Below are 13,593 nucleotides of genomic sequence, written 5' to 3' on the forward strand. Positions count from 1 at the left end.
CTGGGAACAGTTGCCAATTTTAGAATTTATACTCCACTCTAGCCTCGAGTGGCTGGCTACAACTACACTTCGTCTACGGATTACACCTCTGGATTACACTCTCGCTTTGCGAGCTAATAGCAAGGCTACGACGTACAGTAGGAACACTTCTTTGTCTAGTATTTGACTTGGTCACAACCAAGGCTTGTTGAGCTATTAGCATAACTATGCGTTCAAAGCGGGCTTTTCACTCATTCTGGGCAGTGTCCCAGACGCCCGGGCGGTCAGCTGCCGCCCTATTCGGGTGAGGTCGAAGCCAGCTGGAGAACCCACCGGCAAACTAGGCAGCACCTTCGAACCCAGAGAATACATCCATCAGTTTGAGCAACGGCTCCCACCGGGTATCTTTCTGAATCTCAATCTTGCCCTCTGCAGTCATCACCTTATACTCATCTGCGACGTGTGTGCCATAGGAGTAACCCGCCTCGTTGTTCACGAAAGCAGCCAGGTCCCGGATCCAAGTATCCAGCAACACTGTCTCCTCCGGGGTCGGTCCGTGCATGATCGAGTAGCTAACCTTGTCAGCGAGCGGATACTACACGAGTGCGGGAGAGACTTACTTCCAGATCGGCCGGTCCATCGCATGGCTCACTCCGAACGACGCCGGGGCGACCTTGTCCGTGATGAACGACAGCCGGTAGGCGATGAGATAGCGCCAGACGTCGTCGATGCTCACGCCATGGTCCAGCAGATTCTTGACCAGAAACCGTGACGGCGCCCGCACCTGGCCATCGGCAATGAGATTTCCGAAAACCGCCTGCCACTCCTCCTTCTGCTCCGTCGCCGGCAGTTCATAATGCCGCAGCACCCGCTCCGTCGTGGCCGGCGAGTAATAGTTCTCGACCTGCAGCCGGAACGACTCCCGATTGGGCTCGGGGCTGTTCGTCACCGCGTAGAGAGTGTTCTCGTCGCGCACCTCGCCGATGAACAAGCGCAGACCCCGTCTGCGGAACTCGGCCGCGAACGACCCGTCCCGGAAGTACTCGAAGATCCCCGGCTGGATGAACACGCCGTCCGTGACCGCGCGGAAGGTGTGATGCTCGAGTTTCATGATGGCGTCGCACAGCGCCTTGGCCTCGATCCCGCGCAGTCGCGCCAGCTTCTCCTCGCCTGGGACCTCCGTCCCGACTCCGAAGTATGTGCACACCTCATCGAACTGCACCTGACAGTCTTCGGGGGTCTTGGGCTGTGTTGGGATGGCGTTTGAATACATGACCAGCCGCCGAAATCGGTCCCGCGACCGGGCGTCGATCACGTCGGGCCCGGCGCGGAAGTCGAACAGCACCTGCGCCTGCACCGCGTACGCCCCCGCGCTTCGCCCGGACAGGATGAGGTTCTCCGGATCGCCCCCGAAGTGTGCGATGTTCTCGGACACCCACTCGATCGCCAGCCGTTGGTCCCAGAGGCCGTAGTTTCCGACTTCCCGGCCGCCGGATTCCTGGCGCAGTGCGTCCCCGGCCAGGAAGCCGAAGATGTTCAGACGGTACCCCACCGCAACGAAGACGCAGTTCACGCCTCCCGTGGAGATGAGTTCCGTCGGATCCATTCCGAATTCCTGACTGGGGTCCCCTACCTGGAACCACCCGCCGTGGAACCAGATCATTACCGGGTACCTCTTGTTCGGGTCTGCGGGGTCGGGCACCGGCGTCCAGATGTTCAGGCGAAGGCAGTCTTCGCTGTAGGTGTGGACGGGGACATGTTCGCTGACAGACTTGGAGTAGTTGGCTTGTGGGCAGACGGGGCCGAAGGTCGTTGCGTCGAAGGTTGATGATTCTTGGGCTAATTGGGAGAGAGACAGGGGCTGGGGCTTGCGCCAGCGCAGAGGTCCAACTGGAGGCTGGGCGTAGGGAATCCCGGTGAAACGCCGGGACTGCGTGCCATTTTGCAGGCCCTTGATTGTCAGCTCGGTGTTGGGGATGGACAGATGGGCCTCGTTCGTGGTGTAGGAAATGTTGTTGCCCATGGTTGCAGCCGGGGAGACGATGAGTCTGAGTCTGAGAAACCCCGAGCGGATGACTCCGTGGCGCAATGGAGCCGTCGATGCATTAATATACGGCAGTCAACCCCTCGATTACTGCAATGGTGCTTTCATGTCGTGATGATATCCCTGCGGGCAGGAATGTCATTGGCTGAATTAATCGAGCATGGCACCGCGATCGGATCGGATCCCGGAACTCGATAAGATAAGAGGTTTCCTCGAGAACTGCACCACTGTGAAGCACCAGTGCAGTGCAGTGCAGTGCAGTGCATGGGATGCTCAGGATGAAACGCCAACAGCGATGGCTGCACGTTCATGGATGTGAAACCATGGGTTAGGCAACCATGTGTACCACCAATCATCTGCGAAGCTCAATATAACCGACCCAAGTGATGCACACACGTGATGAGGGTGCCACATTGGAGCCTGAGGCGATCACTCAGATCCTTCTTCCCCCCAACTCGGTCAAAGGGAAACGAATACGATCCACATACTACAAGACTCCTCCCGCCACTGCATGCATGCCTCGTCATGGCCGAGTCAGGTTCAACACGAGTACGCTCTCGGCGATCGCACAATAAATCTCGCTTGGGATGTCAGAACTGCAAGCGAAGACGAGTGAAGGTGCGTTGTCTCTCTTTCTCTACGCTGTCGCCCCTTGGTGTATCCACGAGAATCGGTCGAGAGAATGGGCCTCTCTGCTTTTCGCTTGTTCGCTTGCTTCATCCCTGAGCGGCTGCCGGTGCGTTCAAGGGCTAAGTACTCACAGTGTGATGAGAAAAAGCCCGCGTGCAGTCCCTGTGTGCGCCATTCCATCGACTGCGACTACATCCTCCCGGCTGCGGCTCCGACCACCTCTAGCACTGCAACGCGGCGATATCGCTTTCGTCGATCGAAGTACCAACCTGAGACCCAGACAGACTCGTCTGCCGCATCCAGATCCGGCTCCGAGGCTCGAGGGTCGGGGCCAGTGTCGACCGGAACACAGTGTGACTTAGCCGCCAGCCAGCCGCCCGGCGGGATCTCGTTCGCGGATCTCAAACTATATCACCACTACATGACCACGGCGTACAAGACTCTGGCCGACGAGAAAGGGGATACGCATGGCGTCTGGTCCAACCACGTGCCCCGCTGGGGGATCTCCTTCCCCTCGATCCTGCATCTCATTCTCTCGCTGGCGGCGCTTCATCTGGCGGCCGAGAACCCCGACACGCGGGCGGAGTACCTCGCCCAGGCGGACGATCACTTCACCTTCGGGGTGCGGTCGGTCACCGCGGTGCTGGCGCTGCTGAACCCGGCGAATTGCCAGCTGATCTACATGGCGGCGGCGTTGATCTGTCTGGCCTACTTTGGCCGGGGACCCCGCGTGGGCGAGTATCTGGTGTTTAGCCAGCGCGGCCAGTCCGAGTGGCTGGTGTTGCTCCGCGGGGTGCGGTCCATTCTCACCACGAACCATGAACGCATCTTCACGGGGGTGCTGACTCCGGTCCCTGACGATAGTATCAAGGAGGTCAGCCCGGCTCTGCAGACGGAGCTGGACCAGCATCTGTCGCAGATCCAGGCTCTGCAGTCCTGGATCCCGTCGCAAGTGAGTGATGCTGCCGCCTGCGAGGTGTATGCCGCCTCGATCGAGGATTTGATGTCCATTCTCCAGGAGGCATACGCGTTCCGCAGTGCCGGCAAGGACGGCATCCATCTGATGCATCTAGCCATGGGGTGGATCTATCGGGCGCGAGAGGAGATGATTGCGTTGCTCGAGGCGAGAGACCCGTATGCGCTGGTGGTGTACGCGCACTGGAGTATCATACTCCGGGATATGCAGTCGTGTTGGCTGATGAGGGGGTGGGATGTGCATGTTGTGGAGGGGGTGAGGGCGTCGTTGCCGGTGGAGTTGCGAGGGTGGATTGCGTACCCGCTGAGGGTGGTGACTGGTGGTGTTCATCCAAGTTCTTAGTGCTGTAGATAAACAAATGTGTTCTGGGTCTGGCAGCATCCCCTCGGCCTCGGTACTAGTAGGTATACTAATCCTAATCGGCACCCAAGGGACCGACGACCATCGGCTCTCCGACCCAATAAGAAGCCTGCATCTGCGCCTTAGTGCCTTGTGGCAGCCCTGGGCTGAGGGATTTTGTTTATCAGATCGGTAGGTCAGTGATGATGCTGATTATGTGAAAGGGCCGGGAAGCTGACAAATCCATGACGGGTCGATCCGGACATTGATAGTAGGAGGAGGCGATGGCGGAATGTGCAGTTAGCGCAACGGACTCGGAAGTCGCTGAGTGCCGTAAGCCCCTAAGCCCGTAAGTCCGAGGCCTCCGTCGGAGCGGCCACGGACTTTGATGGCTGCCTCAGGCTGCGAGCAGGCATCGCACTCGTCGGATACCAATTTTGGATTAGTATGAACGATGCTCTTCGATTCTGCACTGCCATGTGGGGAGATCGGGTCGGGTGTTGCAGGTGGTGTCTGGAAGGTTCCACCTGCGGAATCCTGTTGGCACTTGGGACTTGTGACTTGTCAGTCAGCGATGACCAAGGAAAAATGGAGTTGCAGGGAGTGGCAGCATGGGATGATTCCGCGATTTGATAAGCATTGAATAAGGTGGGGCCGGGGGGGAAGAATCGGTGCATAATGCGTGGGTGGGATCAGGGGGGGCTTTCCGGACCAGCAGGCACCCACAGGCACCCACAGGCACACAATTCTCGCCTGGAATTACGGCAGAAAACAAGAACAATGTGGTGGCGGTCGTCCGGTCGATGGCCTATATAGTGGGGGAGGAGTCGTCGCTGCCCCCTCCATTTTCCACTCATCCCAACACAACACTACGCAACACTCTTGATACCCTCCAGTTGCTCTCTATCCAATTCCTCTCTCCTCAATCACACCCCCACCGCCACAATGACCGTCACCGAGTTCAAGAACCCCGCCACCACCGCCATCCTGGAGGCGGCCAAGGCCCGCCGCTCCATCTACACCCTCAAGGCCGAGAGCCCCATCGCCGACGAGGCCATCGAGCAGCTCGTCCAGCAGGCCGTCCTGCACACCCCCAGCTCCTTCAACACCCAGACCGGCCGCATCGTGCTCCTGCTGAAGGAGGAGCACCAGAAGCTGTGGGACATCGCCATCAGCGCCCTCGAGGGGCTGGTCGCCGCCGGCCAGGTGCCCAAGGAGACCTTCGAGACCCAGACCAAGCCCAAGCTGAACGCCTTCCGCAACGGCTACGGCACTGTACGTCTACCCCCGGATCTTCCTCTCTGTCTGCACACTAACACCGTCAGGTCCTCTTCTTCGTCGACTACGAGTCCCTGGCCCCCATCAAGGAGAAGTTCGCCATCTACGCCGACAACTTCAACCCCTGGGCTCTTGAGTCCAACGCCATGGCCCAGTACCTGAGTCGGTCCCCCTCGCTTTCTGACTTTTGTTTTCGTGGCTCGCTAACAGCATCCAGTCTGGACCGCCCTCGAGTCCGAGGGCTTCGGCGCCAACCTCCAGCACTACAGCCCCCTGATCGACGAGCAGGTCGCCAAGCAGTGGAACCTCCCCGCCTCCTGGAAGCTCGACGCCCAGCTGGTCTTTGGCACCCCCACCGCCCCGGCCGGCGAGAAGGCTTTCGCGCCCCTGGAGGACCGCTTCAAGGTCTTCGGCAAGTAAGCGGGCGGCGTGTGACTGGACCTTAGCGGGCTTTGCATTTATAGATACCTAGAATTGATTGCATCTACTTCCACTTTTCCGTGCATCTATTGACTTGTAGAAAGTGGGTAGGGGGAGAGGTGACTGGAGCTGTAGATTCAGGTGGAAGACCCACTCAGCTCGCAGGAAGGCTGACAGCCTGATTAGCCTCTGGAGGGGTCCCTGTCTGGCTGTCAGCACTTTGCTACTCGTACCACTAGGGTATATCCCGTGGAGGACTATAATTAGCACGCGGCTGATTACCTTACGCTACACCTAGACTCAGGAACTTCTCGTCTGGGGCGAGAGTTGCAAGACGCGGGGATGGTGTAGCATATATCTCGATTCCAGGCATGAATCAGACGATATATAGTACATTGCAGTATTCTCCACGAGACAATGCTCGTCCGTCCGTTGAAGAAAATACCTAATTCATGCCTCTCATCAACTTCAGTCTACCGGGGGCATCACCATTAACCCACCCTTGACGACCAAAGAAATATACCTGCTCCACAAACACATATCCTATACAAACCCTAAACCTCTTCTAAATGATCTTGACTCTCTCTGCTCAAGCCTCGCCAATTGACCCTCACGCGCAAACACCAAGATCGGTCACATGATCATGTAACCCTTCCCCACCTCTCTCCACATCGCCCCCTCCACCTTCCCCACATGCACAATGACCGAATCCCGCCTGCACAACAGATGCATAACACCATCCACATCAAAATCCAACCCCACCCTATCTACCCTGACAGATATCACGGTATTCCGCTTGGTACCATGCTTATTCGCCAAATAACTCTCCGGATATTCAGTCGAAGTCCCGAGCTCACGGCAACCACCAACTCAACCACCCAGCCGCGTTCTAGGCTCATGATGCTGTCCTGTACACACCGAGGGCCTCTCTCCCCGAGCTTACCATCCACCTGCATATTCCCTGGATTGATCAGAAAGATGAAAGATCAGTCGTATAAGGGGTTATCCATGTCTGCTGTGCTCAGCGTGCTTGGCATTTTTATGTCTATTGTCCTAATACACAGCCCCGCTTGTAAGAACGGGTGTGGACCGTACAGTTACAGTACCTGGGAAAGCATCTCAGCCCTACATCAGCCCCATCCAAGGAGCAGGAGCAGTAGCAGGAGCAGTAGCCACACTGCGGGATCGTCTCGGGCGCGTGGACGGGATGTAAAAAGTATATAGCCTCTGGCCGTGAGGGAGGTGGGATTGGAGCTTTGGGGCAAGGGGTTTCATGTGGTTGATGGTTGCATTGAGGATTGGGGTGCAGTGGATGGGTTGGGTGCCCTAAGCGTAGTTTGGGGTCTTTGTCTGGATGCTTGAGGGAGGGGGTGAGTGTGCTAGGGCTTGGTTGGGGTATGGGTGTGAGTATGGGTCGGTGCAGTGATTGTTGCATGTATCATGAATATCATCACAGCACTCATTCCCACCCGCTGTCTGGGTCGGCAGGGAAACTAAACCCGCCCGCTGGGCTGCCGCGCGGCTGATTTCACGACAACACCACAACACCACAACACCACAACACCACAACTACCTAGTCGGCTGTCACAATCCGACCCCCAAATGCAGTGGTTATCACACCGCATCAGCTGTGTCTCCCTCGGCTTGCGTTGGTCATGATTTGGAATCCACAGCACGGCCTGCAGAAGTCTGACCCGATGCTGGCGCTGACGAGCTTATCGCCTGCAGAAAAGCGGGTCGCACACGAGTCGATGGCAATCGGACCAGCAGCCCGACAAATCGATAGTCCCATAATCCACGGAGTACGGGGTTGATCTCAGCTGAACCAGTTCGTATCGCTTGGGTTGCCCACAGTTGGGTGGTATTTTAGCCGATGCTGCAGAGGAGGCTGAAATGGCAAGTCATGCCGACCGGGGCTGAAGGCTTGCCACTGCAGGGGTGACTTATAACCAGATTGCGAGGCTTTTCTCCCCCGAAAGCTCGAAGTGACCAGCGAGGAATATTCACCGTACCAATCCACCGTCACGATGCGCATCCTCTGCCTCCACGGATACGGCACCAACCCGGCCAGCATGCACCAGCAACTGGCGGGCGTGCGCCAACACGCGCCCCCGGACTGGGAGTTCGTCTTCCTGCGCGGACCGACCGAGTGCCATCCCGCCGTGGGCACGTCTCTCCATCTGCCATTTCTTGAGCTGGACTAACGTGGCTGCAGGCCTGGCCAACAAGTTCCCCGGCCCGTTCAACTGCTACGCCCGGAGCATGTCGCCCGACCAGACGCGGGCTAGCTACACCCTGCTCGACCACACGCTCCGCACGCAGGGCCCCTTCGACGGGGTCCTCGGCTTCAGCCACGGGGCCGCCGTGGCCCTGGGGTATCTGCTCGAGCGCTTCGCAGCGGTCGGCGCCGCGCCTGCGGAGTACCCCGTCCGCTTCGCCGTCTTCTTCTCGTGCATCTTCGCCTGCTCGGCCGACCGCACCTTCGTCGCGGACCTCTATCCCGGCCTGCGGCCGGAGGAGTGGAGCACGGTCCGGTCGTGCGACTACGCGCAGCTGGACACGTTGCCGGACCGACTGCGCACGGTGACGACGGCGATCAGTCGCTTGCTGGACTGCGTGCATCCGATCACGCGCGAGCCGCGTGCGTTCTTCCTGGATAAGCCCGTCGAGGAGACGCCGCTGCTGCTGTATCCGCCGGTCGTGGCGGCGAGGGTCCAGATCCCGACGCTGCATGTCTGGGGACGGAACGAGCCGAAGGGGCTGCGGGATGCGTCGTCCTGGGCGATTCAGCTGTGTGAGGGTGGGGTGACGAGGTCGTTGGTGCATGACTCGGGGCATGATGTGCCGAGGTCGGCGCGGGAGCTGGAGCGGATTGTGGCGGTGATGCAGGAGATGGGGGGTGAGAGGGTGCGAGCGGTGCTGTAGAGCATGCTGATGTTAAGAGCTAGGAAACTTAGACACGGGATACTTTAACCTGACTGTCCATAGAATGGGTTCCTATACTATTTACTTAACCGTGGACTTGGAATGATGGCTTGGGGATGTATAGATGTATACCGCCGATACCGTACCTCCCGCAACCAATCAGATCCCGCGAACCCAGCGGAAGCCATCCGAGCTCGGACGGGATCCGCCCGCGCGGGGAACATCCGACGATGTCACTCGCAGCATTGAAATAAGTATTGATCCAACTACTCCACCCCAATTAACACACTCACCTTCCTCACTCAATTCTTACCTTACCTCACACCTCACACCAAACAAAATCACACTTACACAAGCCCCCAACATGACAGACCTCCACCAAATCCCCCACACCTCCCTCTCCGCCTGCGTGCACCGCATCCTCACAGCCAACGGCGTCTCCGCCGCCGACGCCACCACCATCGCCGACTGCCTGATCGCGGCGGACCTCCGGGGCGTCGACACGCACGGCAGCAACCGGATCCCGAGCTACATGGCGCGGATCCGACAGGGGGTGCTGGACCCGCGCGCGGTGCCCACTCTCACCCAGACCACGCCCGTCGTGGCGCAGGTCGACGGGCACAACGCGTTCGGGTTCGTGTCCGCGCACCTGGCCATGACGCGGGCCATCGCGATGGCCCAGGAGTTCGGGGTGGGCCTCGTCTCCGTGAAGCACAGCAACCACTTCGGCATGTCGGCGTGGCTGGTGCAGCAGGCCGTCGACGCGGGGCTGATGAGCCTGGTGTTCACCAACTCCTCGCCCGCCCTGCCCGCCTGGGGCAGCCGCGAGAAACTCCTGGGCGTCAGCCCGATCGCGTGCGGCGCGCCCGCCGGCGCCGCGCCGCCCTTCATCCTCGACATGGCGCCCAGCGTCGCGGCGCGCGGCAAGATCTACAAGGCCCTGCGCCGCGGGGAGCCCATCCCGGCGGACTGGGCGCTGGATGCCGAGGGCCACCGCACCACGGATCCCGCCCGGGCCCTGGAGGGCGTCATGTTGCCCATGGGCGGGCCCAAGGGCTCCGCGCTCGCCATCATGATGGATGTGTTCTCCGGCGTGTTCTCGGGCAGTGCGTTTGCCGGCCATGTCACGGGCCCCTATGACCCGACCCGTGCGGCGGATGTGGGGCATTTCATTGTCGCCGTCAAGCCGGATTTGTTTCTGGGGTTGGACGAGTTCAAGGCGCGGATGGATTATCTGTATCAGCGGGTGGTGGGCGGGGAGAAGATGCAGGGCGTCGAGCGGATTTACTATCCGGGCGAGATTGAGTGGGAGATGCGTGAGCGGCGGTTGGCCGAGGGGATTCCGTTGGCGGCGGCGGAGATTGAGGCGCTGAACCGCGAGGCGGAGTTGGTCGGGGTCGAGGGGTTGACGGTGCAGTAAGTGGGAGTGGGGATGGTGTGGGGTTGGTTGTACAGATGCATGCGAGATGTGAATGTAGGTTGGCTTGTGATTTCTAGATGTGTGCGGTTTCTATTCCAGAAAAATTGAGATTCCCGTCTGCGCGCGAGTTGAGGGTGTTTCCGCCTGTGGCCTGTCCTCCACACGCGACAACTCTGCGTTGTCTTTCTTCCGCAAACTCTTCACGGTGGTTTCGATGCTGCGGCTGCCATGCTTCCACCTAAGATAATTCTGCCTCTATGGTTGTTCCAGTACCTCAACGCATGGCAAGGATTGACTGATCCTCCTCTAGGTCCCCTGCCAGACCCCAAGCCCCCACCACCTCCATGCGCCAATCGCGCGTCGAGACGGAATCCGCATTCGTGATCGTCTGAGCTCCTTGGCCCAAGTCATACAAAGAAAGTGTTTACAGGGTCCACCATCAGGAAACGGGGCTAACGGTTCAGAAGATAGGTAGTCGACCTTAGGGAAGACTCCAATCCCAAACAGGAAAATGCATGAGTTGGCAGTGTACGAAATCGATGGGGGATTTACCTGTAGGGGGAGTTCGCTTGACTAACGCGCATGTCGACAGACCTAAGTAAGCGCCATCTTGGCCCTCGTTCAGGGTCGACGATCACCAGTCAATCGGTGGCCGGTGGGGACAGCAGGGATCGGACCGTCGGATCTTGGCGCAGCTCGGAGAGGTTCCGGATCCCTCTGTATCGGATCACTCCAATGATGTTCTCTGAAGCACTGATCAAATAGGATTCGAGTCATTACATACGTACGTGGAAGGTTTGGCGGGTTCGGAGCCGAGGAGCAATGGGCAGGGCAAGGTGATAAAGAATTGAAGGTGGCGCGGCGCAAGCCCTAACTCTGGGCTGACGCCGGGCGGGCCCTCTTGGGTTCGGGTGAACAGAATCGAAATCATGAAAGTTTGTGCTTTAGACCAATGCATCTCGACTGTTGTCTATTGAAAAAGCGAGAGCTCGGCTCATTCTGTGCCTTCTACTGCTTCACACAGCGTTCTGAGGGACTATGAAAATCGCTCGGAAAAAGAGGGTCCATGGATGGGTGGACAGCAAGCCGAGGATACTGCGAGAAGCTAAATAAGAGGCTACCTAGAGCTAGAGGACTGCAGTGAGACATGACTCCCACTCCAAGACGTCCGACAGGTATTTAAGCAGCGAGTTCTTACCCGATTGTATTTCATTCTATATACTTCCCCGCCGGTTTGTCGACCCGCACCGTCGCAGTATAACATACTGTCTGAAACAATGGATTCCAGCCCCCTCGTCGCCCGCCTCGCTATCCTCGGAATCCTGATCTCCTCTCTCTGCTGGCTGTATGCAATCTCGCAGGGCGTCGAGCCCGACGTGACCCATCTGCTATGGGGTCACCTGAGCTTGGCCATTTACCCCGCCTTCGTCTACCAATGGCCAGCGGCGCATCGACGACCAGCAACTGCCTAGTGGAGGGTGGTACCTTGGTCCTCGACTACGGTTGAAGGAGTTCAGTCTTGGAGCTGTGGAAGTCGTTGCGCATGGCCTGACGAGTCCGACCACCTACACCGATCCCGCCGCTACAACCGTCATCGCCACCATTGGATCAGCAGCCCGTGAGCCATGGCCGTGAGTGAAAGAGCCCTCTGATCGCTGGGCGCAATGCACAGCAATTGACTCTCTCTGGTTGTGCTATTGCGTCTGGAAAACCATGGAGAAAGGGTACGCTGAAGTCCGAAGTCACCGACAAGCTCAATGGTGACGGTGGAAGGACATGATTACCTTATGTACTGCGGCTCCAATGGAAGGCCGGTGATGAAAACCGTGGGATAAAGGGTGCATCTAGTTATTGACGTGAGGCGATCTGAGGCACTACCCGAGCGCCGACGCAGCGCAGCAGTGGAGGGTTCAAGCAGAAAACATGTCGACAGACAGCAATCAATTCTAGCAATTATAGACCACAATCACCCCCGGGGGGACTCGTCGATTGAATCGCGAGGTGGCCGCTCTACATATCGGTCGATGCCTCCGCATCCCAACCCCCCCCCAAAGCAGTGACCACCCGTCCCTCCTCTAGAAGCTCCCCCAATAGTGCAGATCATAATCCACACCGCCAGGCCTCCACAGCGGCTTGGGAGTGTACACCGGAATTGGCGACGCAGCTGCACAGAGGGCACCAGATTAGCCATCATCGTCCAACTTTACTACGCACCCGGCCAGCCCACCAAAAGGGGGGAAAGGGGGGGGGGGGGGGGGGAAACACTCACTCCCATAGCCGGTACTCGGCACCGCCCAGGTCGGCGACGCGGGAGCCGTCCACCCCGTCGGCGACGCCGTGATGGTGTACGTGCTCGTGTACGTGGTGGGGGTCTCCCCAGGCGCGAGGGACTTGATCCCGTCGTTTGCGCCGTAGGAATCATCCCCCGTACCGAAAACGTTGTTGATCTTGTTGAGCACGGTGGTGCCGGACTCGGTCCAGACGGTGAAATCTTCGATCGTGACGTTCGTGGCGTAGGTGAGGTCGTTGGCGATGAGGTAGAGGGGCGGGCGCACGGTGCCTTGCGCGACGGAGCCTGTTTGCCATTAGCATTAGAACTGGAGAGGGAGGGGGCTTGGAGGCTCTTGGAGGGATCGACGGACCCGAAAAGTTCTTAAAGACCAGGTTGCTCAACGCCACCGCGCCCGTGTCCGGCTCGAAGGTGTTCTGCCAGTACTGGTTCACGCTCAGCCCGTACAGACTGGCCTTGGACCGGAAGTTCTCGAAGGTGACGTTGGTGACGTACCCGGAGCCGCCGGGGTAGGTCTTGATGAAGGCGATGTTGTTGCCTTGGATGATGCTGATGTTTTTGGCGACCTTCCCGCCCCACATCCGTCAGTTTGTGGTCGACCAGATGGGGAGAAATACAGAGGACATACGATGTTCGAGATCTCAGCAGAGACGTTCAAGCTGCCAATGGAGATCCCCGACCCGGCCTGATTGCAGACCAGGTTCTCGACCAGGGCGTGGTGGGAGGGGCTCTTGACGGAGACGCATTCGTCGCGGTTGGTGACCTGCACATTATCAGGATCATCAGCAGGACGGGGTAGGGGAACCGGCTGGACAGCAAACAAACCTCGTTGTCATGGATCCAGTAGTTGGTACCGATAGCATCGATGCCGTCGTAACTGCCCAGATTCGCCCCGCGGATCGTCAAGTGGTAGACCTCGACGTTCACGCCAAAGTCCAGCACGAAGTGGAACTTAGGGCTGTCCACCAGGATCAAGTCGTGGACGGTGGCGTTGATAGCCGAGACGACTCGCACGAGACGGGGGCGATCGGTGCTGCAGTCGATCATGAGCACCCGACTCTGCACCAATGACTGAAACAGTGGACTTACTTGTTGAGATTCCGATAGATATATCCCTGGCCCTGGATAGCACCCAGCCCGTTGGACGAGTAGAACTCGAAATCGACCGCTGCGTTGCTAATCAGCACCTCACCCGGGAAGAGTAAGGAAAAAAAAAAAAAAAAAAAAAAAAGAAGAAGCAAGGAGCGAGAAAAAAACACATTCACAATGACAAGCACATCTAGCAGAAACTT

The 13,593-nt window shown here is 58.5% G+C and overlaps 7 protein-coding genes across 7 annotated transcripts in view; 5 read left to right on the forward strand and 2 right to left on the reverse strand.

Moving 5' to 3' along the window:
* Positions 1-288: 288 nt before the first annotated feature.
* BO86DRAFT_455893 (alpha/beta-hydrolase) lies at positions 289-2,002 on the reverse strand (the record flags this gene model as incomplete). Its single annotated transcript, XM_025677138.1, has 2 exons — positions 289-551; positions 600-2,002. The coding sequence occupies 2 exons, from the start codon at positions 2,000-2,002 to the stop codon at positions 320-322; spliced, it is 1,635 nt and encodes a 544-aa protein (XP_025528265.1). The 3' UTR covers positions 289-319.
* A 546-nt stretch (positions 2,003-2,548) lies between these two features.
* Positions 2,549-3,971, forward strand: BO86DRAFT_311755 (Zn(II)2Cys6 transcription factor domain-containing protein; the record flags this gene model as incomplete). Its single annotated transcript, XM_025667918.1, has 2 exons — positions 2,549-2,641; positions 2,787-3,971. 2 exons carry the CDS (start codon positions 2,549-2,551, stop codon positions 3,969-3,971), a joined length of 1,278 nt encoding a protein of 425 aa, XP_025528266.1.
* A 928-nt stretch (positions 3,972-4,899) lies between these two features.
* On the forward strand, positions 4,900-5,740 carry BO86DRAFT_388857 (nitroreductase family protein). The gene is made up of 3 exons (XM_025671965.1): positions 4,900-5,243; positions 5,294-5,408; positions 5,464-5,740. The coding sequence occupies exons 1-3, from the start codon at positions 4,914-4,916 to the stop codon at positions 5,664-5,666; spliced, it is 648 nt and encodes a 215-aa protein (XP_025528267.1). The 5' UTR covers positions 4,900-4,913; the 3' UTR covers positions 5,667-5,740.
* Positions 5,741-7,525: 1,785 nt separating this feature from the next.
* BO86DRAFT_388858 (uncharacterized protein) lies at positions 7,526-8,645 on the forward strand. Its single transcript, XM_025671966.1, has 3 exons — positions 7,526-7,562; positions 7,653-7,832; positions 7,882-8,645. The coding sequence occupies exons 2-3, from the start codon at positions 7,694-7,696 to the stop codon at positions 8,589-8,591; spliced, it is 849 nt and encodes a 282-aa protein (XP_025528268.1). The 5' UTR covers positions 7,526-7,562; positions 7,653-7,693; the 3' UTR covers positions 8,592-8,645.
* Positions 8,646-8,875: 230 nt separating this feature from the next.
* Positions 8,876-10,403, forward strand: BO86DRAFT_409434 (Ldh family oxidoreductase; the record flags this gene model as incomplete). Its single annotated transcript, XM_025674411.1, has 2 exons — positions 8,876-10,007; positions 10,322-10,403. Exons 1-2 carry the CDS (start codon positions 8,956-8,958, stop codon positions 10,401-10,403), a joined length of 1,134 nt encoding a protein of 377 aa, XP_025528269.1. The 5' UTR covers positions 8,876-8,955.
* An 885-nt stretch (positions 10,404-11,288) lies between these two features.
* Positions 11,289-11,646, forward strand: BO86DRAFT_399018 (uncharacterized protein; the record flags this gene model as incomplete). The annotated part of the gene is made up of 2 exons (XM_025673584.1): positions 11,289-11,387; positions 11,455-11,646. The coding sequence occupies 2 exons, from the start codon at positions 11,289-11,291 to the stop codon at positions 11,644-11,646; spliced, it is 291 nt and encodes a 96-aa protein (XP_025528270.1).
* A 414-nt stretch (positions 11,647-12,060) lies between these two features.
* The window catches only part of BO86DRAFT_361231 (putative rhamnogalacturonase), a gene marked incomplete at its 5' end in the record, with an annotated part of 2,223 nt that continues 690 nt past the window's right edge, over positions 12,061-13,593 (reverse strand). Inside the window, 6 exons of the mRNA XM_025669850.1 lie at positions 12,061-12,175; positions 12,281-12,586; positions 12,654-12,867; positions 12,930-13,064; positions 13,127-13,334; positions 13,391-13,469. Of these exons, the coding sequence (XP_025528271.1) occupies positions 12,087-12,175; positions 12,281-12,586; positions 12,654-12,867; positions 12,930-13,064; positions 13,127-13,334; positions 13,391-13,469 (1,031 nt within the window). The 3' untranslated portion in view covers positions 12,061-12,086. The remainder of the gene's footprint in view (positions 12,176-12,280; positions 12,587-12,653; positions 12,868-12,929; positions 13,065-13,126; positions 13,335-13,390; positions 13,470-13,593) is intronic.

The sequence above is a fragment of the Aspergillus japonicus genome, assembly GCF_003184785.1.
Source record: "Aspergillus japonicus CBS 114.51 unplaced genomic scaffold BO86scaffold_20, whole genome shotgun sequence".
In the NCBI taxonomy this organism is placed as follows: domain Eukaryota; kingdom Fungi; phylum Ascomycota; class Eurotiomycetes; order Eurotiales; family Aspergillaceae; genus Aspergillus; species Aspergillus japonicus.